The 21,652-nt window shown below is 42.9% G+C and overlaps 1 protein-coding gene across 3 annotated transcripts in view; it reads left to right on the top strand.

Moving 5' to 3' along the window:
- Positions 1-21,652, top strand: part of KCNQ5 (potassium voltage-gated channel subfamily Q member 5) — a 451,726-nt gene that overhangs the window by 389,170 nt on the left and 40,904 nt on the right. For 2 of the 3 annotated variants that reach the window (XM_074368770.1, XM_074368772.1), the window contains exons 8-10: positions 467-561; positions 5,308-5,334; positions 15,168-15,388. In XM_074368770.1, coding sequence (XP_074224871.1) covers positions 467-561; positions 5,308-5,334; positions 15,168-15,388 — 343 coding nt within the window. The remainder of the gene's footprint in view (positions 1-466; positions 562-5,307; positions 5,335-15,167; positions 15,389-21,652) is intronic. The other variant, XM_074368771.1, reaches the window with a different exon arrangement.

Genomic DNA, 21,652 nt, shown 5'->3' on the forward strand with positions numbered 1-21,652 from the left:
GTCACACTCAAGTAGTCACTTCCGGTATCTTTCCCTAAGCCATTCCAAAATTGCTCTCTGTTAAACTTGGTATGCTGGTTTTGATGTGAGTTACTTTGATAAGCAGTTCTACTGGTATGGCGGGTTGTGTCTAACAGCTAGCCTAAAATGCCAGTCATGTTCACCCCCTTGGGCGTTTACTGGGGCAAAATGTGACAAGGATAATATTCCTTTTTGTTTTTTTGTTGTGTTTTGTTTTTATTTGGAGTGGGGAGGTAATTAGGTTAATTTCTATATTTATGGTGGAGGTACTGGGGATTGAACCCAGGACCTCGTGCGTGCTCAGTACACACTCTACCACTGAGCTCTACCCTCCCCACAAGGAGATGATTCTTAATATGTCATAAGTTAATAACTTCCCATTTCATTTCATTGTCTCCTTCTCTTTTGTTTTTCTTTTCTATGTCCTCACGTGTGCCGCATGCAGTGCGTTTGGCGCAGTTATGCAGCTGATGAGAAATCTGTTTCCATTGCAACCTGGAAGCCACACTTGAAGGCCTTGCACACCTGCAGCCCCACCAAGTAGGTGTCAGTGCGACAGCTGGTGCTGTCAAGTGTCTTCAAATTTGTAAAACAAGTGTGTGTGTAGATTGGGGCTCCTTTTTTTCTCCGTTGCTCTTTGAGAGATTCAGTCTGTTTAGTAACAACTCAGGCACAAAACTAAATAGATGCAGTATTCTTCCTCACCATCCCTAGACTGGGTTTAAAGATTAAAAAAAACAAACTTTTATAGAGATGTATTTTTACTATTTCATGCTTATTTTCCAATATCTCATTTCCTAAAGCCGACCAGGATTTTAAAGGTAAGTGCTATAGTTCTAGAAAAAGAATGATTAAAACTCCACCCATCAGCTGACCCCAAGCTGGTAGTGCTTTGAGAGCAATGTGTCTTTGTACATGCAAGTCCCTCAAGGTCAGTTCTCACCTAGATCCTCTCACAGGGTGACCCTTGAACTTTCACTTGCAGGTCAAACCAATATCAGTGGCAAAAGATGAGAAGAGGTAGAGTCCAATGAGGTGAAGGGACCAATCAGAGTACGATTTGAAATTAGCATCAAAAATTTAAGTAATATTACTTCCATTCACATTTCATTGGCCAAAGCAAATCACTTGGCTGTGCTTCAGCTCCCTGAGGGTGGGGAGGTGCCGTCCCACACTGCGCTGAAACGAGAGGAGAGTTGGAAAGATATGCCCACATCCTGATGGTCCCTGCTGCCATCTTTAATTCAAAAAACAATCCTCAGCCCTGGAATCCTGGACTCCAGTCCAACTAACAGAACACATGCTAAATCATAATCACCATCTAATTAAAGAAGATCCTCAGGGAATCAACCAAAGCAAGTAAGTTGAGGGAAAGACTTTCTGTGAGTCACCCAGCTGGACCACCATAGTCAGATCCTTGGGTTGTTCAAGTTTTAAAAGGGTTTAGCTGAGTTAGGGTATGTTAGAGTACCTGCTGTGTCATTCATAGCCCAAGAAAACCTTAGTCCTCATAGCTTCATGGGATTCGAGGCAGCTGACTAGGGTGGCTCCATCAGAGAAACTGCTTTCTCACTGATGCACAGAAGAAATCATCTGGGGAAACCTGCATGACTTGTTCCCTGGCACTGCAGTCTCTGAGGAGCTCAGTGATGCTGCAGGTCCCCTGTTAACCCCTGGAATCTGTTTCATTGCTCCCTGTCCTGTCCTGGGCCTGTTTCCCATCCACAGAGTGATGGTCAAGAGCTGGCCAGGATTGCTTCTGAGCCCAAATGGGACACATCTCCTAGAAGTTGGGGTCAAAACGGTGTCAGCACCTGTGACAGAGAGAGTCACTAACCCACAGGATTTTAGAGGGGATGGACCCTAACAAGACAGAAGCGTGGATGTGGCTGAGTGACTGTGTGGACGGGAACCCACCTTTCACTTAGATCTTAAAATTCAGCTAAAATCCCTTTACTGAGTATTAGACGCTTTCAGAGTTGTAGCATTTTAAAACAAAAAAGGAATATAACTCTTGTGCCGTCCGTTCTTTGGGGATGTGAATCAAAAATGGGAATAGAAATTGTACATGTCTTGTCTTCATGAGAGTTGCTCGGTACGAGTGTAAGAGGAAGGTTAGTAGAAAGAAACAGGAGAAGGTCTCAAGTGACAAGAGAGAGTAGTCTGTTATTTTGTCATACGTGATTATTCGGCGTCCCACTTCCTGCAGTTTGGGGGATTAGAAGTCATCCTGAAGCCTGGAAAAATGATTCAGCAATGACTCCAATTCTCCCAATGCACAAACTTATTTTATTCACATTACTTCTCTCTTTTTTCTGATATTTCTCCTATTTTTAGTGGGGTGGGGATGGAGGATACTTTATGCAAACACTTGTCTTCATCCTGTTCCAGTGTGACTACCAACCACCCCCTCACACTCCTCTCCCCACACCCCTCATTAACCTCAGGGTCTCAGCCTTATTTCCTGAATGACAGGTATCTGCCCAGGGAGACACAGCATCACTGGCAATGCTCATGGGAACCTGGTCCTCTTCCTTCAGAGATGCTTTGTTGTTCCAAATTGCAGTGGTTCTAAATCTCTTGTTCTTACTGTTTTTCCTTTGTTAAATCATTAAGAACATGATGATAACTGTGGACTCTCTCCCAAGAAAACTATTCAATGCATTAAAAAAAAAATCAAAACTTTGCCTACGGTTTTGGAGTCAAAAATCCCTGCAGCCCAGTTTCCAAATTTTTTTTGCTTTAGAAAGCAATCCTGTTTTAATCAGGTGTGCAGGTCAGTGAAGAGAATAATTTACAATGACTTAAAGGGATATTTTTACATTTATAACTAAGTGGCTTACTGAGCACAGAGTGGTAAAGTAAGAAATAGACCAAAATGTCTTATTTACATAGTGTATTTCCTGTCACATTCAGGGGCTAACAATTTCTGCAGGGAGAGATTGTTCATTCATTCAACAAGTGCTCACCGAGCACTGCTGGAGAAGAAAAAAATGTTTCTCTGCCTTTCTGGGCTCTTCTGTCTGGTCTAAGAATCTAAGAATTAAATAGACATGAGACAGATGAACAGGAGAAAAATCAAACAAAAGTTTAACAACATGTGAACATGAGAAAGATGCAGGAAAACTGAATAACTGGACAAGAAGGCTGAAACCCTCCCCTGAAATACTGTCTTCAGCTAAAGACAGAAGACGATGTTGGAGTAGGGGGTTTGGGGCTTCAAAGGGGAGGACACAATTCACGTGGAGATAGAAAAGCAGACATTTGGTACATGACTGTTTGCTGGGCCTGTGGAGGCACTGGGACAGTCATTGTGATTGGGATACTCTGACCCCCAGCCCTGCTGGTACCCCACCACCACACCTGGCCCATATTCCCTGCAGACCCAACTGGTGGCAGCTCTATTCTGGGGGAACAAGCCCTTTATCTAAACTCTTTTAGGCAGTTAAGGGAGAGATAACAAGAAAAACTTCCCGAGACTTCTGATTCTTAAAAATAATCAGCCTTGAGGGGATGGTCTAGCTCAGTGGTAGAGCACCTGCTTAGCATGTAAGAAGTCCTGGGTTCAGTCCCCAGTACTTCCATTAAAATAAATAAATAAATAAATCTAATTACCTCCTCCCCCATTAAAAAATAATAATAATTTTTTTTAATTTTTAAATTATCAGCCTAAATTTATCCTCTGGCCAAAGAGACACATTTGAGGTGCCGAATTTGGCTCCCCCTACATCACCTATCCTGTGCACAGCACTGTTCCAAGCACAAGGAATGCCGGTGGCACAAGTGAAAAACAAACAGAATCTCAGGCCTCAGGGAGTTTATGCTCAAGGGACTCTGGAAAGAGACAGTAAAAACAGATAAATAAGAGATGTAACAGAGTAGAGGGTGATAGGTGCCACAGAGGAAAGTAAAGTAGGGAAGGAACTTAGGGAGCCCTGGAGGGTGCGATTTTAAACAGGTTGGGGCGGGGTGGGAATAGCTCAGTGGTAGAGCGCGTGCTTAGCATGCAGCGCCTCCTGGATTCAATGCCCAGTGCCTCCATGAAACAAACAAACCGAAAAAAAGAAAAACACCCAAAAACAAAATAAATAGGTGGTCAGGGAAGAGATCGGGTTAGCAACAGCATCCTCATGGTCATCAGTGATGTTGTTATCCATGGGAAACAACAACCCGTGCTTCTGTTCCCCAGCTTTAGAGCTGCAGCTGGATACTGGGACTCCGCCACCTTGTCTGGGGAGTTGGTTGGAAGAGAGGTGTGAAGACCGTTCCATGGGGGAAGGGCAGGGGGAGGAGCAGAGAGGGGGAGAAGGGCAGGGGGAGGGGGAGGGGGTGCCGTGCCGCCCAGACCCACTCCTTTCTGGCCTGGAGGTCTCTCACGCGCTCTTTAGAGGTCTTAGCAGTTGTTCTCTCCAAGTTTTGTTTTAACCACAGAAGGATGCATAAAAGGAACGTATTTCTTGATTTTCATCTTAAAGGGATTCAAGGCCATGTGAGGGTGAGGCCCAGGTAAAGGTGCTGTTTTAGGAAACAAGTCAGCTATTTTATGAAGCTGTGGGGAATTAACAAGCTCCAGAGATGCCATGCAGTCCCTTAAAAATTTGGAACTAAGAGATTGTCTGATCCCAAGAGATTGCCTGATCAGTTTACATGGAAGATTAGGAGCCACGAGAAAGTGAGGGGCCTGCCCAAGGACACACGGGCTCATCAGCAAAGAGCAGGGACCCTCCCCCATGCTGCATAGACTCGGATCTGCTTAAGTGGGTTACCAATCCCAGCACGGAGCTAGCTTCCCTACGTGCCTGGTTTACTCCAAGGGAACTCATACCTTATACAATACAGAAACAAAATTTGCGTCTACAGGTGATTGAGAGTACAAGACCACAGTCACACAGGAACCAGATTAAGAGACCCCCGAGTCAGCCTAAACCCCAGACGCTACAGCGTCAGAGAAGCCAGCACCGCTCTGAGTTTGCTGATGCTGTTGACCAGAACCACTTTTCCTTAAGGGTGGAGAACTTTGACTAATGAGGTGTCTGGAGTCTCGGGTTACTCAGGGGCAATATCACTGTTGCTAAATAAATGCTGCTATCCCAGCTCTGTGCCACCACAGATACAGGTTAGAAAGTTGGCTACGTTTATTGAAAAGAGTGTTGCTTCTGCGCATCTTGCTTGAAGTAGATTGACTAAGGTACTAGACTCCCCAGCCTCCCCCTGTGGTCGTTATCAAGTGCTATAAATGTATTCACCAGTTATCATCATTCTTCTTCTGTCTGCACGCACCTGAAGGAAGGAGCAAGGGGAAGCATCAAGCAGGTTTGTGATTTCTATTTTGCTACGTGTTTGTTGATAAATCTGATGCTTAAACCGATGTTATAAATGTGTCTCGTGTGAGTAAAATTGATCAACAAATACAAGATGATTAAAAGTGACCTTTCACAAGATTGCCTGCAAAGGAAGGTTGCTATTTTATCAGCTTTTTTTCTTTTTTTTTTTTTTGCCCCTTGGGAGCATAAGTTTCTTTCCCTAAGTCACTCCCTGAGTTTTACAATCTGCAGAGCATGGAACATTCTGGGGGGAAAATAATAATTGTGGTCTTTGGTTATTCCTGGCTACTGTTTTCCTAGATGGAAGACTTACCCTAGTATTCAAATCCCATGAGGAAGCATAGGATATACACCCCTTCATTAGGGTCCTTCTTTTAAACTGAGACATTTTGGGGGCTTTAGCAAAAGGACAACTGTGCGTGGGAGGTAAGAACCATCTCTTTAAGGCATCTCCACTTCACGTAGCGCTGAGGTCTGCTCAGTGATCTGATTCAAAAGAAGAGTTTCCCATCCTTTAGGAGGAAAACAATACAACCGAAAACTTTATCAACTAACATATGGTCATTCTTTCATGCCTTGGAAGGAAATGCTTTGTCAGATCAAATAGCAGAAAGCTAGGTCTAGGAGGAACAGGAGGTGAAAGAGAATATTTCAGTCTGGGTTAGTGAGTGCCAGATGGGTGTGGGTTTAGGAGAAAAACCCTGAAGGACAGAGCCTGGTGGGTCCCAGCACTGCTGGGGTGAGGAGCGATAGAGGCAGAACCAGCAGGAGAACCCCAGGTGCCTGGAATTCCACCTGGGACACAGTCTCTTTCCCGTCACTGCCACATGTTCCAGTAATTAAGGAACACAGGCATCCGCCTGCCCAGAGCTGGTCCCTGGATGGGGGCCAGTGGGAGTCCAGGGACTGTGCCTTTAGCTTTGTACTGTTGCACTGATGACATTAATCATAGTATATTTATTCAGTCCTGAAATTAGTTTTGAAAGTTCACTTGGGGTGATGAATCTCTAGGTCTTTTTTTTTTTTTTCCATTTTTTAATTGCAGTATAGTCAGTTTACAATGTTGCATCAATTTCTGGTGTTCAGCATAATGATTCAGTCATACATATACATACAAATACTCATTTTCATACTTCTTCATTATAGGTTACTACAAGCTATTGAATATAGTTCCCTGTGCTATACAGTAGGATGTTGTTGTTTATCTATTTTATACATTTAGTAGTTAGTATCTGCAAATCTCAAACTCCCAATTTATCCCTTCCCACCCCCTTCCCCCACCCTGATAACCATAAGTTTGTTTTCTATGTCTGTAAGTCTGTTTCTGGTTTGTAAATAAGTTCCCTTGTGTCACCTTTTTTTTTTTTTTTAGATTCCACCTATGACTGATATCATATGGTATTTTTCTTTCTCTTTCTGGCTTACTTCATTTAGAATGACAATCTCCAGGTCCATCTATTTTGCTGCAAATGGCATTATTTTATTCTTTTTTATGACTGAGTAGTATTCCATTGTATAAATATACCACAACTTCTTAATCCAGTCATCTTTTGATTGTCAGTTAGGTTGTTTCCACGGGTCATCCATTTCTGCATTACATCAGCCAACACTCTAAAAGATTACAAACCAGTCTACAGCCATACCTCCCTGAATGCACCTGATCTCATCTAAAAGATTAAAAACCACAACATAAATGTGTTCATGCAGGAAGTGAGACAGATGTAGTAGGACCTACAACACTCCTTCAGGGTAGGTGAGCCTACACGGGGGGTGCCATTGAAGACCCTTCTCTTATTTGGTAGACACAGATTTAAAGCAAAAGGCATTGGATGTTCCTGAGTGATATTTCCAGAAAGTTTGAATAACTTAAAAAGTAGCTTTTCTCCACTTTGGAGATATTTCTGCCCAAAGAGAAGTTCTGGTCATTAAACTCAGAATATTCTTTAAATAGACCAATAGACTGAACAGTTCTGACTGCTTAGTCCTCCTTTGTCCAGACTCCATGCAAACCCCACCAACCTTCTGTTGTAACTTTACTTGAAAAAAAAAAAGTTAAAGCAAATCATAGTCTTCATAAGCTATTTTCATCTCTTAAGTAATATTTGAAGTCTTTCTTGTCTCCAGAGCTATCCGTGTACAAATCATCTCAAAGAGTAACCTGCCTTGGGAGGAGGGTATAGCTCGGTGGTAACAGCGCCTGCTTAGCATGCAGGGGCTCCTGGGTTCAATCCCCAGTACCACAATTTTTAAAAGTTAAATAAATTAATAAATAAACCTCATTACCTCCCCCACCAAAAAATAAACAAAAACATGTTTTTTTAAAAAAAGAGTAACCTGTCTCCAAGCCCTAAGAGCAGGACCATCTTTGGCAACAACTCCGCAGCTACCTGAGAATAAGGTCACCTGTCTTGATTTTATCCTCCAAAACACAGCTTTTGACACCTGCGAGGGAAAAGTGTGAATCACAGGGCAATGACTGCTTATGTACAAGTTCTTTGGCAGTCCTGAGTGAGGGGCCACCTTGGCCTGACACAGGGATGGTGCACCTCTTGGTGACAATCGTCCCCAAGGCAGTGCCACAGAATTCGAGGGTCACTGTTGAGCTTCGGCCCCTGGGTCCAAACATGAACCTCCTAGTCATCTGTCACAGTTCAGAAAGACTAGCAGCAAAATGTTTTAAATTTCATGATGTTCACATATACCTAAAACATTAAGATGTATTCTGCATGCTTATGTCCGAGGCTGTCAAAATTCACTCACCTCTAGGTTTGATTATGTACAGAACCACTGAGCTATGCCTTTGACTTGGTGAATCACACACAGAGATTTCTTGCTTCTCTGTGGTCATTGGACATTTAGCCAAAACCACCCTGAACACATCCTGTCTTAGTATTTGGCGTGCACGCCTTACCTCACGCCTCATAGTCATACCCTCGGGTCTTCTGTGCCCGGTTACATATCACATCACCATGTGTAGAGCTATGACAGAGAATGTGCTGAATAAAGAATTCTTGGATAGAGTAATAAAATATCCCCAAAGGCAGGTACTTTCTGCGAAGAGAGAGAAAACACCACCAAAAGTGGAAAAGAGGAGGAATGTAAGAAGAGAGAAAGTGAAACGTTAAAACCATTTCAAGGAGGGGAGGGTAGAGCTCAGTGGTAGAGCACGTGCTTAGCATGCACAGGGTCCTGGGTTCAATCCCCAGTACCTCTGTTAAATAAAGAAATAAATACATAAACAAACCTAATTACCTACCCCCCCAAAAGAAGTTAAAAATTGGAAAAAAATTAAAAATTTTTTTCAACCGCCAGAAGAAAATAAGCTGAAGCCCCCATTTTCATATTACCTTGGCTTCCACCTTGCTGGGCTCCTTAGGTAATGAAACGCACAGTCCCACATAATGACTGTGGACAGACGATTTTATTGTAAGGACAGTAGCAACAGGACTGTCTTAGGTGAAAAATGACTAAGTTGCCTTTACTTCTGCAAAATATGCACAAAGGAACGTGCATTTATCATGAGAATTCTCCCTTGGGGAAGAGAGCGAATCTGGGTCCAGAATATTGTCCATCAATACTCAACCCAGTTTCAAATGGACTGATGAACACTGCCCATGTACAAGAGCCTTTTACTGTTGGTGCTGTTGGTTTATCGCTGGTGGTTCAGATAATCAGCATGGATATGCTTCAGCCAACTCTGCTATCCTCCGGATGCCTCAGAGCCTGGCATCTCCTAAATCCTTCCTCGGGGGGGGGGGGTTCTTTGTACTTAAGAACTAGGAGTAACCCACAGGTGGAAGAATTTGGTACAACCACCAATTCCCCTCTCCTGGGGCCTGTCACTCGCTCCCTCTGAATGACACGTCACAACCGTAGATCAGGCCCCTCTGGGGGGGATCACACAGGTTCACATACACCCTCAGGGAACTAGATTCCATCCTTTGCAACATTCTTGTTTTAACAGAACAAGAGAAGAGAAAGCCTAAGAGAAAGATTTTGCCTTTCAACACGGACTTTAAGATACTTTTTTAAAAAAATTCACATACAATGTCTCAGGTTAAGGAAAGACATCCAGGTCCAAGCTGGTTACGCATGGTTTGTGACAGATCCAAGAATTTTCTTTAAAAATACAAACCATTGAGAAGAGCTTTTTCATGTAGCTCAACTGAATAACAGGGAAGATTGGTGCAGGGTTGAGGTGTTTCCCTATCACACCTATTCCTCTGCTGAGGCCATAAATGCTTCTTTAGCATCATTTAATTGTTCATTTGTTTTCCTCTGTCTTCCCATGAAAACAACTGTAATCTCATATGTGGTGGTAAATCGTGTTTATTGATTTTATTCTAACTCATCATCCCATTAAGTAATTGTTCCAACTCATTTTTTTTTTTTAACTGGATGGTTTTTCTCTGTTTGGGTATAAGTTGTCAATTTTGGAGCACAAAATTTCCCTGTAAACCCGTCTGGTCAGATTCAGCCCGTATTCTCACCTCCCTCCCATCCTCCTTGACAAAGTCAACCCTCAAGGTGGACTAGGTTGTGAGTTAGTCACCACGATGGTTCAGGAGAGCTTTTACCTCTTCCGACCTGTTCAGTTTTATTGCTGCAGGCATAGCTCATAGCAGCGGAGGTTTGGGGATTATCCATGAATCCTACTGCCTGTGCTTACCCTGCGTCCTTCATCAATACTTGCTAGCTCTGTGCCTGCTCTGTAGTTAAACTGCAGGTTATAGGGCATGAACAGACTTCTTAGTAGACTCTCTGAAGTTGCTTTCACAGGTACTCGTGAGAAGGCTGTAAAGATGCCTATTTTTAATGGAGGCACTGGTACATGCTAGGCATGCACTCTACCACAGAGCTACACCCTCCTTGCCCCAAGATGCCTGACTTAAATGTTAAAGCCTCAGTGATATTCTTTTATTACATTGCGATCTTGTGCTATGATCTACTGGATGCTTTGTCCAAACTGCTCCTGAGTGGCTGCCTTGTTAGGTTCTAAGAAGTGTGACTCTCAAGATAAAACTCTAAAACACTGATGGAAAAGATTGTGCACTCAGAGTTCTTCTGCATTTATTTTCCATTCTTTACATTTCCTTTCTTCTCTGTGCAATGAGTGATCTGCACGTGTTGTTAAACTAAACTTGGTTAAGACTAGACTTTTTTTTTCAGCGTTGTTGACTTGTGTCCTTATCGGCAAAATGCTAGGTGGCTTCAAAAACATTTTGTTTCAAAATGGTCTCTCCTTCTGTTCACATTTATTGATAAGAGGGAAAGGATTTAGTCTTTAAAAACACATCGTAAGACTTAAGAAAAATACTATCTTGTTTATAAACTTGCTGCCTAGAATATTTTCTTCTGTCTTTTTGAACATGTGTTCTGACAGCTGGTTACCTGTATTAACTACAACTGCCACTATTTCATGCAAATCAAGAACTTCTTTAAAATTTCAAAGCAATTAATGTTATCTGCTTCATTGAGTCCTTTATATATTTATTTTTTAAAGTTCTGTAATATTTTATTCCTCAATCATGTATACCGTGTGGCATGGCTGTTAATGACCAGGGTCGCTATATCCTAAAATATTTAATTCTTATTTTCCTGTGACACAGATGCTAAGACGGAGACTACCATCATTTGTGATGTCTATTTCAAATCTAATTATTTCTACTTAACCATTAAGAGCACTGAGTATATTTTGAGCTGCACAATTCAGTCACACAGTTAGTGTTTCAAAATAGTCTGCATACTGACATATGAAAAACAGTGAAACCGAATGGCTTTGTTTTTCAAAAAAGAAAAAAAAATCCCTAAGCACTTTCCTGGTGGTGAAATGCTTAGTAATGTACTACTCTATCTCCCTCACTCCTAGTAAGTTCTCTAGTAATAAGCAGAAGCTCTTCAGAATACACACCTCACGGAAGCAGAGGTACCCAGCATCCTGGCTACTGACATGAGACTTGAGAATGCCAGCTCAACTCAGGTGCATGATCAGGTTACACTGCCACCCTCCTTGAGCACTGCTCAGAGGCTCACTCTTCTAAGGACTTCTTGAATGAGGTTTCCAACCTGCTTGTAATTATCCTCTTGCCTGTTGCCTGCTTTGACCCTCTCCACCCGGGGGACAAGTAGGCAGGGTCCCGCGGTGCTGGCAGTCAGTGCCCTGGCGCCTCCTTGCTGTGGGGCGATGCTTAGCTGTGCACGCACTGGATGGTTCCGGCTCCATTGCCTTATTGTGCCTGAGGCAAGAATTTGTAGACTGCTTATCCTGGGAAGGGCTGAAACCCTTATTAAGTTTAACAATAACCACCGCATTCTGAGTCCGGGAGGATTACTGGAGGGTTACAGTGATGCCACACAGCTCCCTGGCAGGGAACAACCAGTAGTAGACTGCATGCTAGACCATTTGAGTACCTGGTACATCTGGCTCCAAGAGACGGGAGAATTCCCTTGCAGGATGGCTGTGCAGTCTGCCCTAAGGACAGTTCTCAGCCAGGAACAGGGGACTGCACACAAGCAAAGATGCACCAATTAATGACCACAGCGACCTTTTGGTTGTTTCTCCACAGAGATGCCTCCTTGTTGTCTCTTAGGGATAATCTTTGGCAGTCTTCCTAAAAACATTGTTACATAAACCTTCCTCAAAAATCAGGTTTCTAGATGTCACCAAAAAAAGCAGAAAAATAATGAAAACTTTGATGGACAAGTGAAGTCTCTATTTTTAAACAATGTGTGTTTTCAATAACAGCCACCTAATCCATTTAATAGTCATCTAATTGAGATGCTCTGTTGATTTCCAAAGGGGAAAAGAGCTAGAAAAATTAATAAAAGTGAGTTTTTGGTAAGAGGACACAAGAAGAGGAGGGAGAGTAATAGCTCAGTGGTAGATCACATGCTTAGCATGCACAAGGTCCTGGGTTCAATCCCCAGTACCTCCAATAAATAAATAAATAGATAGATAGATAGATAGATAGATAGATAGATAGATAGATAGATAGATAGATAAATAGATAAATAAATAATAAACCTAATTACCTCCTCCCAAAATTTAAAAAAAAAAAAAAAAGAGGACACAGAACAGATCTTTGCCTTGGAAAAGAAAATTCTGCTTGGCTAAAACGTTCTGGGTTAGGATGTTATTCTTAATGCTCAACTATGTCAGAAGAGAGTGAAAACAGTGCATCTTTTTTTCTAGTTCAGTGTCTAGTATGTTGAGTCCACTTTAAAGTAGTTCTTGAGAACTTTTTAACAGTAGACATTGGCAAATATTCACATAGTTTAGAAAGAGGAAAAGAGGAAGGGGAACCTAGAACATTTATATCAACTTTAAGTGCTTTCCATGCCACTAAGATTTAGAAAATACATTATTTCCACTTTTCATTAATTCTTAAAGATAATATTAAATGTTTTGTAAGGGCTACTTTTCAGAATATTTTTACAAGATCAACTGTTTTTAAGTATTTTGTTACTGTAAATAAACCATGGCAGATTTAATGCTGATTTTTTTTTTTTTTTACTTTTTTAGCAATTGAAATTTCTGAAGAGGAAAAACTAAATTTCATATTAAATGGTTTTTTTAGATGCCTTTCTCAGTTTCCTGTTCATTGAGTTGCACAGGGAAAAGATATATTTTGAAAGTTTGAGAAAATAATCTGAGATTAACTAAATCCGACCTTGTATGGTAATCAACATCTGTTAGTTCCAGGACAGGTAATTAATTAAATAGAGTGAGAACACTTAACAGTGGAGCTCTGTCAACTTTAGCCATTCATTAATCTAAATCAAGGTGCAGAGGCATGTTACTGAACCAAAGCATCATAGATTTAAATGATTGGAAAAGATTTGCTGAAACTAAAGAGATTTGAAATTTTTACTATTAAAAAAAAACAACCAAGCTTGAGAAGAGTAGACACTGTGAGCACTAACCCTTTGAGAATTTGCTTAAATAATAGAAAGGCTTTGGACAACATGGGGAACCTAGTCCGAGGATTAGAAGATTTAATTTTGGAGGGGAGGGTATAGCTCACTGGTAGCATGCATGCTTAGTATGCACGAGGTCCCCCAGGACCTCCATTTAAATAAATAAATAAACAAGTTAAAAACCTAATTACCTCCCCCTCTCAAAATAAAAAAATTTAATGTTGTTTTATGATGTTACTGTTGCTGTTGTTGAATGTAACCTGCCGTTGAATCACACGTGTGTTGAGTGCAGAGAAAGCCTTTGACTGATGGGCTTGTTTATAAAAACCCCAACCCCACCAACCCCATCACAAAACTACCCCTCCTGTTGTGCACGTGCCTTCAGTCTGGCTGGCCTTGGCCGTGTCTGCATTTCAGAGTGGAGCTACTGGCTGCATGGTCCCCGTGTTTATCATCACCAGACTTCTGACCCCTAGAGTTCATTATTTGATTTGTTTTTATGGAAATCCACATCAAACGTGGTGTCTTTTTAGAACACCATGTGTGAGGCAACTTGGCATGGAAAAATAAATGTTACTGTTTCTTGTTAGCTACAAAACATGTCTCCACTGAACACAATTGCTGTTGGCATGCGGCAGATGGGGACACTGGACATGGTGGTCAGTGGAAAACGAAAAGTCTCCACTTGGTCTCAGATAACCCGTGGCCAGGAGAACCCTGCCTTCATGGCTCACAAAGGCTGCATCCTGACTGCCCCTCCCAGACCCCATCCCCCTCCATGGTCTTAGGCCTGAAGAACCCTGGGTGGGCCTCTCACTTCATCCCGGCATCACTTTCTAATGAATGACACAGTAGTTTTTAAACGAAACAAGAACACAAACGGCGTCACTTTCTAATGAATGACACAGTAGTTTTTAAATGAAACAAGAACACAAACAAGATGGTTACATAAAGATCCCCTCAAAAAAAAAATCCCTTAGCTATGCTGCTATTTTCATCCTCAAAGATGAGGCCTCCAGAACCCCAGTCTCAGGTTCCAACCTGCCCTTCCCAGCACATCACACCACACCTCTTGATTAGGGAAGCCTGGAGACGCCCTTGAGATTTTTCTAATAACGCTTCCTTTATCAACCCGCAGCAATTTTAGGCCTTGCCGGCATCTGAGACCTGGGTCTGAATACATATAAGTTACCAGTAGCTGCCACAGCAAATCAATAACCTGATGAAGAGTCGGAAATTGTCTTAGTGAACATAGCATCTCCTTCCATCAATTAGCCATCACATTCGTTGTCAGTGAGGACTGCTCTACCGCGTGTGGTTTTTGTCTCGCAAGAATGAACGTTTGCATAAAAGAAAGGTGGCCTTAAGTGTTGTGTGTTTAATTTAGCATACCGTGCTGCCAGCTGCCCTGAGACTGCATGAATTTATGGATCTCATAATCTTGCCTGGAATATAAAATGCATGCAGATGTCGGTATGTGTGCGTGTGTAGCCATCATCTCTGTTTTCCTGTAGAAATGCCTAGAAATGACAAGGCTATAGGCTTCCAAGTGAAAAATAACTTTTTGCAGTTCTTCAAGGTTGAGGTTCAAGCTGAAATCTGTTTCTAAAGGGAACACCAAACCAATTCTTGGGTATTTCCTGTGTAACTGGGTCAAAACCACTGTGCTCGATATCCCAGGCTTCTGCTGAATCCAGGAAGGGTGTGCAGACTTGAATGAGGTTGACTTCAGACGAATGCAAACAGAGATTAAAGAAAGCTCAAAAATGTATTGCTCTGGCCCTCCTTGCTAAAAACATGTCGTCTGTTGAAATATATGATCATACACAGTTTCATCCAAGTATTTCCCAAGTGGAGTGGAAGAAATTGCTAGAAATGGAATAATCGTGCCTCTGTTGTCCGCAGTCAGAAGCTGAGTTTTAAGGAGCGCGTGCGCATGGCCAGCCCCCGGGGTCAGAGCATCAAGAGCAGACAGGCCTCGGTGGGCGACCGGAGGTCCCCCAGCGCCGACATCACGGCCGAGGGCAGCCCCACCAAAGTGCAGAAGAGCTGGAGTTTCAACGACCGCACCCGCTTCCGGCCCTCACTGCGCCTCAAAAGTTCTCAGCCCAAACCCGGGATCGACGGTAAGCCCTGTCCTTCCAGAACCGTTCTTAATGCACCAGGCTCCAGGGAGCGAGGTTGTACCTGAGTCATCCTCCGTGGTACCACTTGAAGAGGGAAGGAAGTGACCCTCGTGGAAAGGATTGTTTGCTTTGCTTGTTTGCTTGCAAATGTCTTCACTGCTTTGGGCAAATGCACCGGACATAGGTTGACTTTTGAAGGCATCTTTGGCAGCTAAACTCCATTTCCAGGGGAGTCACACAACAAGTGAATTCTTCCCTCGAATCCACAGTGTATTACGATGTCTCAGACACGGGCCACGTCACATGAACATGAGTGTCCTTCTGATGGATGGGTTCTGTCTGACCAGCAAAGGCCCAAGGCCCAAGGACAGCCAAGGTGCTCTGGGACTGTCTGGAGGCACAGTAAGAAGGGGAGCACCTTTCTGGACCTCAGTGAAGGTGCTGTTCCTTTTCCTACTGTGTTCTGTCCACCCCTAAGATAAACAGAGGTCACTGCTCATCTTTATTCGGAAGACTCTTATTGAAAGTTCTCTAAGGATCACTCGAATTCAAACTCTTCTCCCAAGAGGAATAAACCTATTTAATTTATCATAGTAGGTGGCAGAAGTTTCCTTGCCAGCCTGTTTTACTGAGTGCCATGTAGTTTCACATTTATGAAATAAAACAGTTTCTTCTACATTTAAGATTAGCTTGGCTTTCCTTTTTAGTCTGCCTCCCCTCCCCCCACTGGGGATTGCTTAGACTGGGCAAAGAACCAGAATCAAATCACATCTTTCGTTAAAACATAAAATCTGCAAAGGCTGTCAGTCCTTCTGAGCTCATTCTTGAGCACAACCTGTGTTTTCCCAGGCCCTGAGAGCCAGAGGGATAAAATTAACAACCAGGCGGCGTCATCCTGGTGACCTCAGGCTCCCTGCAGTGAGATCCGGGGAACCTCAGCCCTGGGGTCTCTCCCAGCCCATTCAGAGATCCTTGGGCCAGCACCCCACTCTCAGGGGAGACCCATGGATCTCCCCTTCACATATCCCGACTCTGCACACCCCATGGACCCCCTGCCCTCCCAGTGGACCCCCGGCCTCTCCCAGCAGAGCACGTAGCTCCTATCTCGGCTGCAGTGCATGTGGCCCCGCCAGGCTGCCCTGCACCTGTCACTGTGTTCACGTAGGAAATGCCCCCTCCCTGGCCCTGGATGCCCCCCCATCAAGGCCCTGAGTGTCCTGAGTCCCTGGCAGCACAGATTTTCAGTGCCCTCTGGTTTCCACACTCTCCCCCCAGGCATTTGGCTGAAAGCCCCGTGAACAGCTGAGTCGAGAATTACCAATGACAAGGCTTTCTTGAGCCCTCAAAATAGACTTTCCAACTATAAATGGGTGCCTCATTTCTGGAAGGCGAGTTGGCAACATGCATCGAAAGCGTTTCCACATGCCTACACTTGGACACCTCCCCTCCACCCACTGATTCCATTTCTAGGATATAGTCAATATAATGAAATATCAGATATTAGAAACAATGCTGTGAATTAAAAATTGACATGGAAAAAGGATCACAAGAAATAAATTACTCCATTTTGGCTGTGTGTGCATGCATGTGTGTTTGTGTATGTGTGTAGATTCATGTATTTATAGGAAAAGTTCTGGAAAGATTTACAACAATGAATGTTACCTCCCAGGGTGAGACCATGCTTATATTTTGTTTCTTCATTTTGTTCATCTGTATTTTCTATTATGTCTATGATGAACATGTAAAGCTTTTGTCATAAGAAAGCAAAAGAGAATTTTCTATTAAAAACTTGGGCCTTGGGTTGCGGGGAGGATGTGGCTCAGTGGTAGAGCACATGCTTAGCAAGCATGAGTTCCTGGGTTCAATCCCCAGTACCTCCGTCAGGAAAAACCCTAATTAGCTCACCCACCCACGCCCCAAAAAAAGTATACAGTATATACCAATTATATCTCAATAAAACTGGAAGGAAAAAAGAAAGAATGATTTGAAAAATTTTTTTAATTAAAAAAAATTTTTTTTTAAACTTGGGCCTTTCACACACTGCCCTCTTCCTTTCCCTGACACTGGCGGCATCCAGTGTCACTGGTGGCTCCCGAGCCCCTCTCCTTAGGCTGCGTCCCTCCCACGTGTAGTCGTGGATTGTCTCATGAAGTCTGACAGCTCCTACTGCTAACAGAGTGGCACTGGGCTCTAGAGCTGTCGTAACAAAGTCCCACAGGCGGGGTGGCTTCAATAACAGAAATTTATTTTCTCACATTCTGGAGGCTATGAGTCTGCGATCTCCTTGGCTCATAGATGGCCACCTTCTCCATGCCTTCATCTCATCCCTCTGTGTCCATCAATGTCCAGATTTCCTCTTCTTATAAGGACACCAGTCATGTTGCATTACAGCCCACTCAGATGACCTCATCTTAACTTAATTATCTCTATAAAGACCCTGGCTCCAAATTCTGAGGTCCTGGGTGTTAGAGCTTCAGCAAATGAATTTTGAGGTAATGCAATTCAGCCCCTAACAGAGCACCTGCAAACCCACATCCCAGCATCCGGGGCCAAGCTGGGGTGTGCCTACATCTTCACCCCAGCCCTGAGTTCACACTGTGCTAGAAACACATTTGTTACCCACGGTGGGCCCATGCTCTTCCAACGTGGGCTGCAAAAAAGCATTTGCCTCCCTGCTGGAAAGTCCTTATAGTGGGATGAGCACCTCTAAATATAAAATTCATAGAAGCTGGATTCTGAATATGGAAAATAATTCTGCTGTGCATTTGGCCAGAGGGAAAGCATTTTTCCAAGACTCCAAGAGTTGGCACTATCTATCACAATATGTTCAGTTACTGCAAAGTTGTCTCCAAGGTCAGACAGATAGAAACGGAAGCCCTGTTCTCCAGATCACAAATTGGAAAAGCCTCCTGCCATCTGTTTCCTACACCATTTCACACAACTGCAGGCCTGCTTAGTTAGAGAGGAGTTGCTCTTCCCTGCTGGGTGCCTGTCTTGGTGGGTTCTGAGTTCCCTGAGTGACAGGTAGCCTGATTGCCTTTCCCTTGAAGTAGCTTTTTTGGCCACCCACCTGTGAGAGATCATGACTCCTTCCTTCACCCAGAACCTTGACCTCTGAGTTAACTCAAGTTTAGATCTTGGGAAAACAGAAAGTCTCTTTTTCACAAAAAAAAAAAAAAGCTGAAGTAATGTAGTCAAATAAATGTAGACTTCAATTGATACATTTTTATTTAGAGTGCCTCACCAGGTTTCAAATATTTCTAAAGTCCACTTATTAGCTAAAGAAAATAATATATAATACTGCAGCCAACTCCCAATTATTCTAGACTTATTTGCTCATTCACATCTGGGGCTTTTTTTTTTTTTTTTTTTCCTACTTTTCTTTTTCCTTTACATACTTTAGGCATTTCAATGCCTATTAACAGCTCAGGGAATGTAGATGAATAGCAGAAAGAAAAACAGAAATTCAGACTGGGCCTTTAAGTTAACAACTAAGTTACATTTGGAAAATGATGAGCCTGTAACTGAAAAATAATGTAATAGAAAAACAAAAGAAATTTAAGGTTAATCTGTACATTTTAAGAAGTCTTGCAAAATATGATATCTTACTACAGATAGTATTATTTTTATAATTTAATGGCACACAAAAGATTATCATAGTCCATTTTATTTTTCTTAGCTATAATTTTTGATGCTATTTACATGTTACACTTTGAAAGGGCACAATTTTATTTTTTAAATTTTTTTCTGGTCTTTTTAAATATATTTTTATTTTATTTATAATTTCATATTTTTTAATTTTTCCCTTTAACAGAAGTACTGGGGATTGAACCTGGGACCCTGTGCTCTGCCACTGAGCTATAACCCCACACCCCTGTGAAAGGGCACAATTTTAAGTTCCACACCCATGTATACCAAAGCAGTGAAAAGTAACAGGCATGTGTTGAAGCCAGAAATTTACAAATGGCAAAAGGAAGAAAGTAAACTGTAAGGGACAGGGGATGGTGTTACCATGGAAAATTTATTTAGCCCAATGTGATGAATAGTATTTTTAGTTGATGAATCCAATAATTAGATAGAAATGTACCATTAGTCAATCAGTAGTGTTTAAGCCTCTTGATAATTTCAAAATTTGGGAAAGGTAAGACGTTTTTAGATTCCACATATAGTGAGTATGATTAGGCATTGTTTTTTTTTTTCTTTCAGTGTCTGGCTTATTTCAGTTGGCATAATGTCCTCCAGGTTCATCTGTGTTGTTGCAAATGGGAGGCTGTGTCTTTCTTTTTTCTATTGTAGAATTATACCACAATCTCATGTCACTGTGTGTAAGTCTATTGCGTCATCATGTGGTACACTTTAAACAGGTACCATTTTCATTTTAGAAGTAAAATTAAAAGACATTAGGTGGATTTAAAGTGACATTTTTATCTCAACATATAAGAATAAAAATAATGGTAAAGTAACATTTATTGGGGGGCATTTTTCTAAATCATTTCATTTAATTTAAATGAAATTTCATTTCATTTCATTAACTTCCATCATTTCATTTAACTCTTCCAATACCCCCAAGGAGGAGGCACATTATTATTTCCATCTTCTGAAGCTAAGTGGCTTGCCCAAAATCTAACAGATGGGAGTACAGGAGCCACAGGCCACGCCCAGACGGCCTCCTGTAGGACACATTCACAGCTGTGTCCCCAAATGTCATGTCAGTTTTTCTTTAAGCATCTTTCATATCTCTTTTTTCCCCACTGTCACTCTTCCATCTTCAGCTGGTCAGATCCCCTTCCTTTAAAAACCATTCTGCCTTGCCATTATCCCACCCCATCTTTCCCCCAGCCCCAGCTGCCAAACCTCTGAGCTACATGGTCTTCAAAGACTGTCAGAGTGAAAGATCTGGCAAATTGGGGAAATGGCCTTTGGATGACCCTTCTCTGTGTGGATCAAGTATCTGGAAGGGGCTCAGGATAACAGCATCTGGTCTGTGTCTGTTTATCTAGGGAGGGAGACAAACAATGAGGCCATCTGAGGTCTGCTTCACGATACAAAGGGTGAGGTCAGGAGACGGACAGCCGTCGACACAGAGGAGCACATGGGACTTGGCAGAAAGCAAGTTGAAGGAACACCAGGTAGCCAGAACCCAAAGAATGAACCTTATGGGATTCTGGGGGCAGGTCTAGGTTTCTGGTATGACTTTATTCTTAGGAAGGGTTTCCTGCTGGACCCTGCTGTGCGGGGAACACCTTTCAGAGTTGAACTCAAAGAACACAATAATCTTTGCGGAGAGAAGGAGGTAGTCAGAGGTGGCTCCACCCTGTAGAGCTTAAAATAATCTGTCTCACATCCTACATGAATAACTTGCATGTTTTAACATATTTAACGTTGTTTCTGCCCAGGGGGAACATATCAGTTCTTCTGGATAATCCTCAGGGCTCATACTGGTTGCAATAGGAGGTGCGTCCTCGCCAGATGTTGATGGGAAAGACCAGCACCACCGTGGGTGCAGGAAACACGGGTTCACCTGAGTGGTGGCAGAGTGGGCGGAAAATGCAAAATAACTTCCCATCTCAGGGGTCCTGGAGGTCAGTTCCCTTGTACAGGCACTGCTAGTATCTCTTCTCTTCATTTCCTTTCTCCCCTTGGCCAGGGGACCACATAAGATGCATTTGGCTGCAGAGCACACGAGAAACAGGTTCAATCACCTTCAACAATAATAACTTGTATGAAACCCCATAAAAAGAAATTCAGAGGCAGGACAGCTCCCGGAGCAGGACATAGGTGCCCTGGCTTCACTCCTCTAGGATTCTCTTGAGTCTTCTTTTGACTCTGCCCATCTTGTACCTGCTTTCTTCTCTGGCTTCTGGCTGGGAGCAAAATGGCAACAAGCATCTTAACCACACACAAAAGGGGACCATCCTGTGTTGGCATCTCCTCTTGAGGGAAACTGTCTAATCATGTCTTGTTTTGCAGAATTGGGTCTCCTACCAGAAACGATCACTGGTGAGGAGAACGGGCACTGAGAGACACAGTCGGGATTCAGCCCCTGGATCTGGGGCCTGCCCCCACCCCGGGTGGGGCACTTGGGTCAAAGGGCAGGGGTAGGAGGTAAAGCTGGATACATCTGAGGAGTTGGGTTTGGAGACTGGCCATTGGGAAAGCAACCCAATGTGTCTGATACAGCCAAGAACTCTGCTCTGCCTCGTGGTGAAAGTGAGGAGGAATGCCCTTAAACTTGTTTCCTCCCAAATATCCTGTCTGTACATG

Source organism: Camelus bactrianus, chromosome 8 (genome assembly GCF_048773025.1).
Source record: "Camelus bactrianus isolate YW-2024 breed Bactrian camel chromosome 8, ASM4877302v1, whole genome shotgun sequence".
NCBI lineage: Eukaryota > Metazoa > Chordata > Mammalia > Artiodactyla > Camelidae > Camelus > Camelus bactrianus.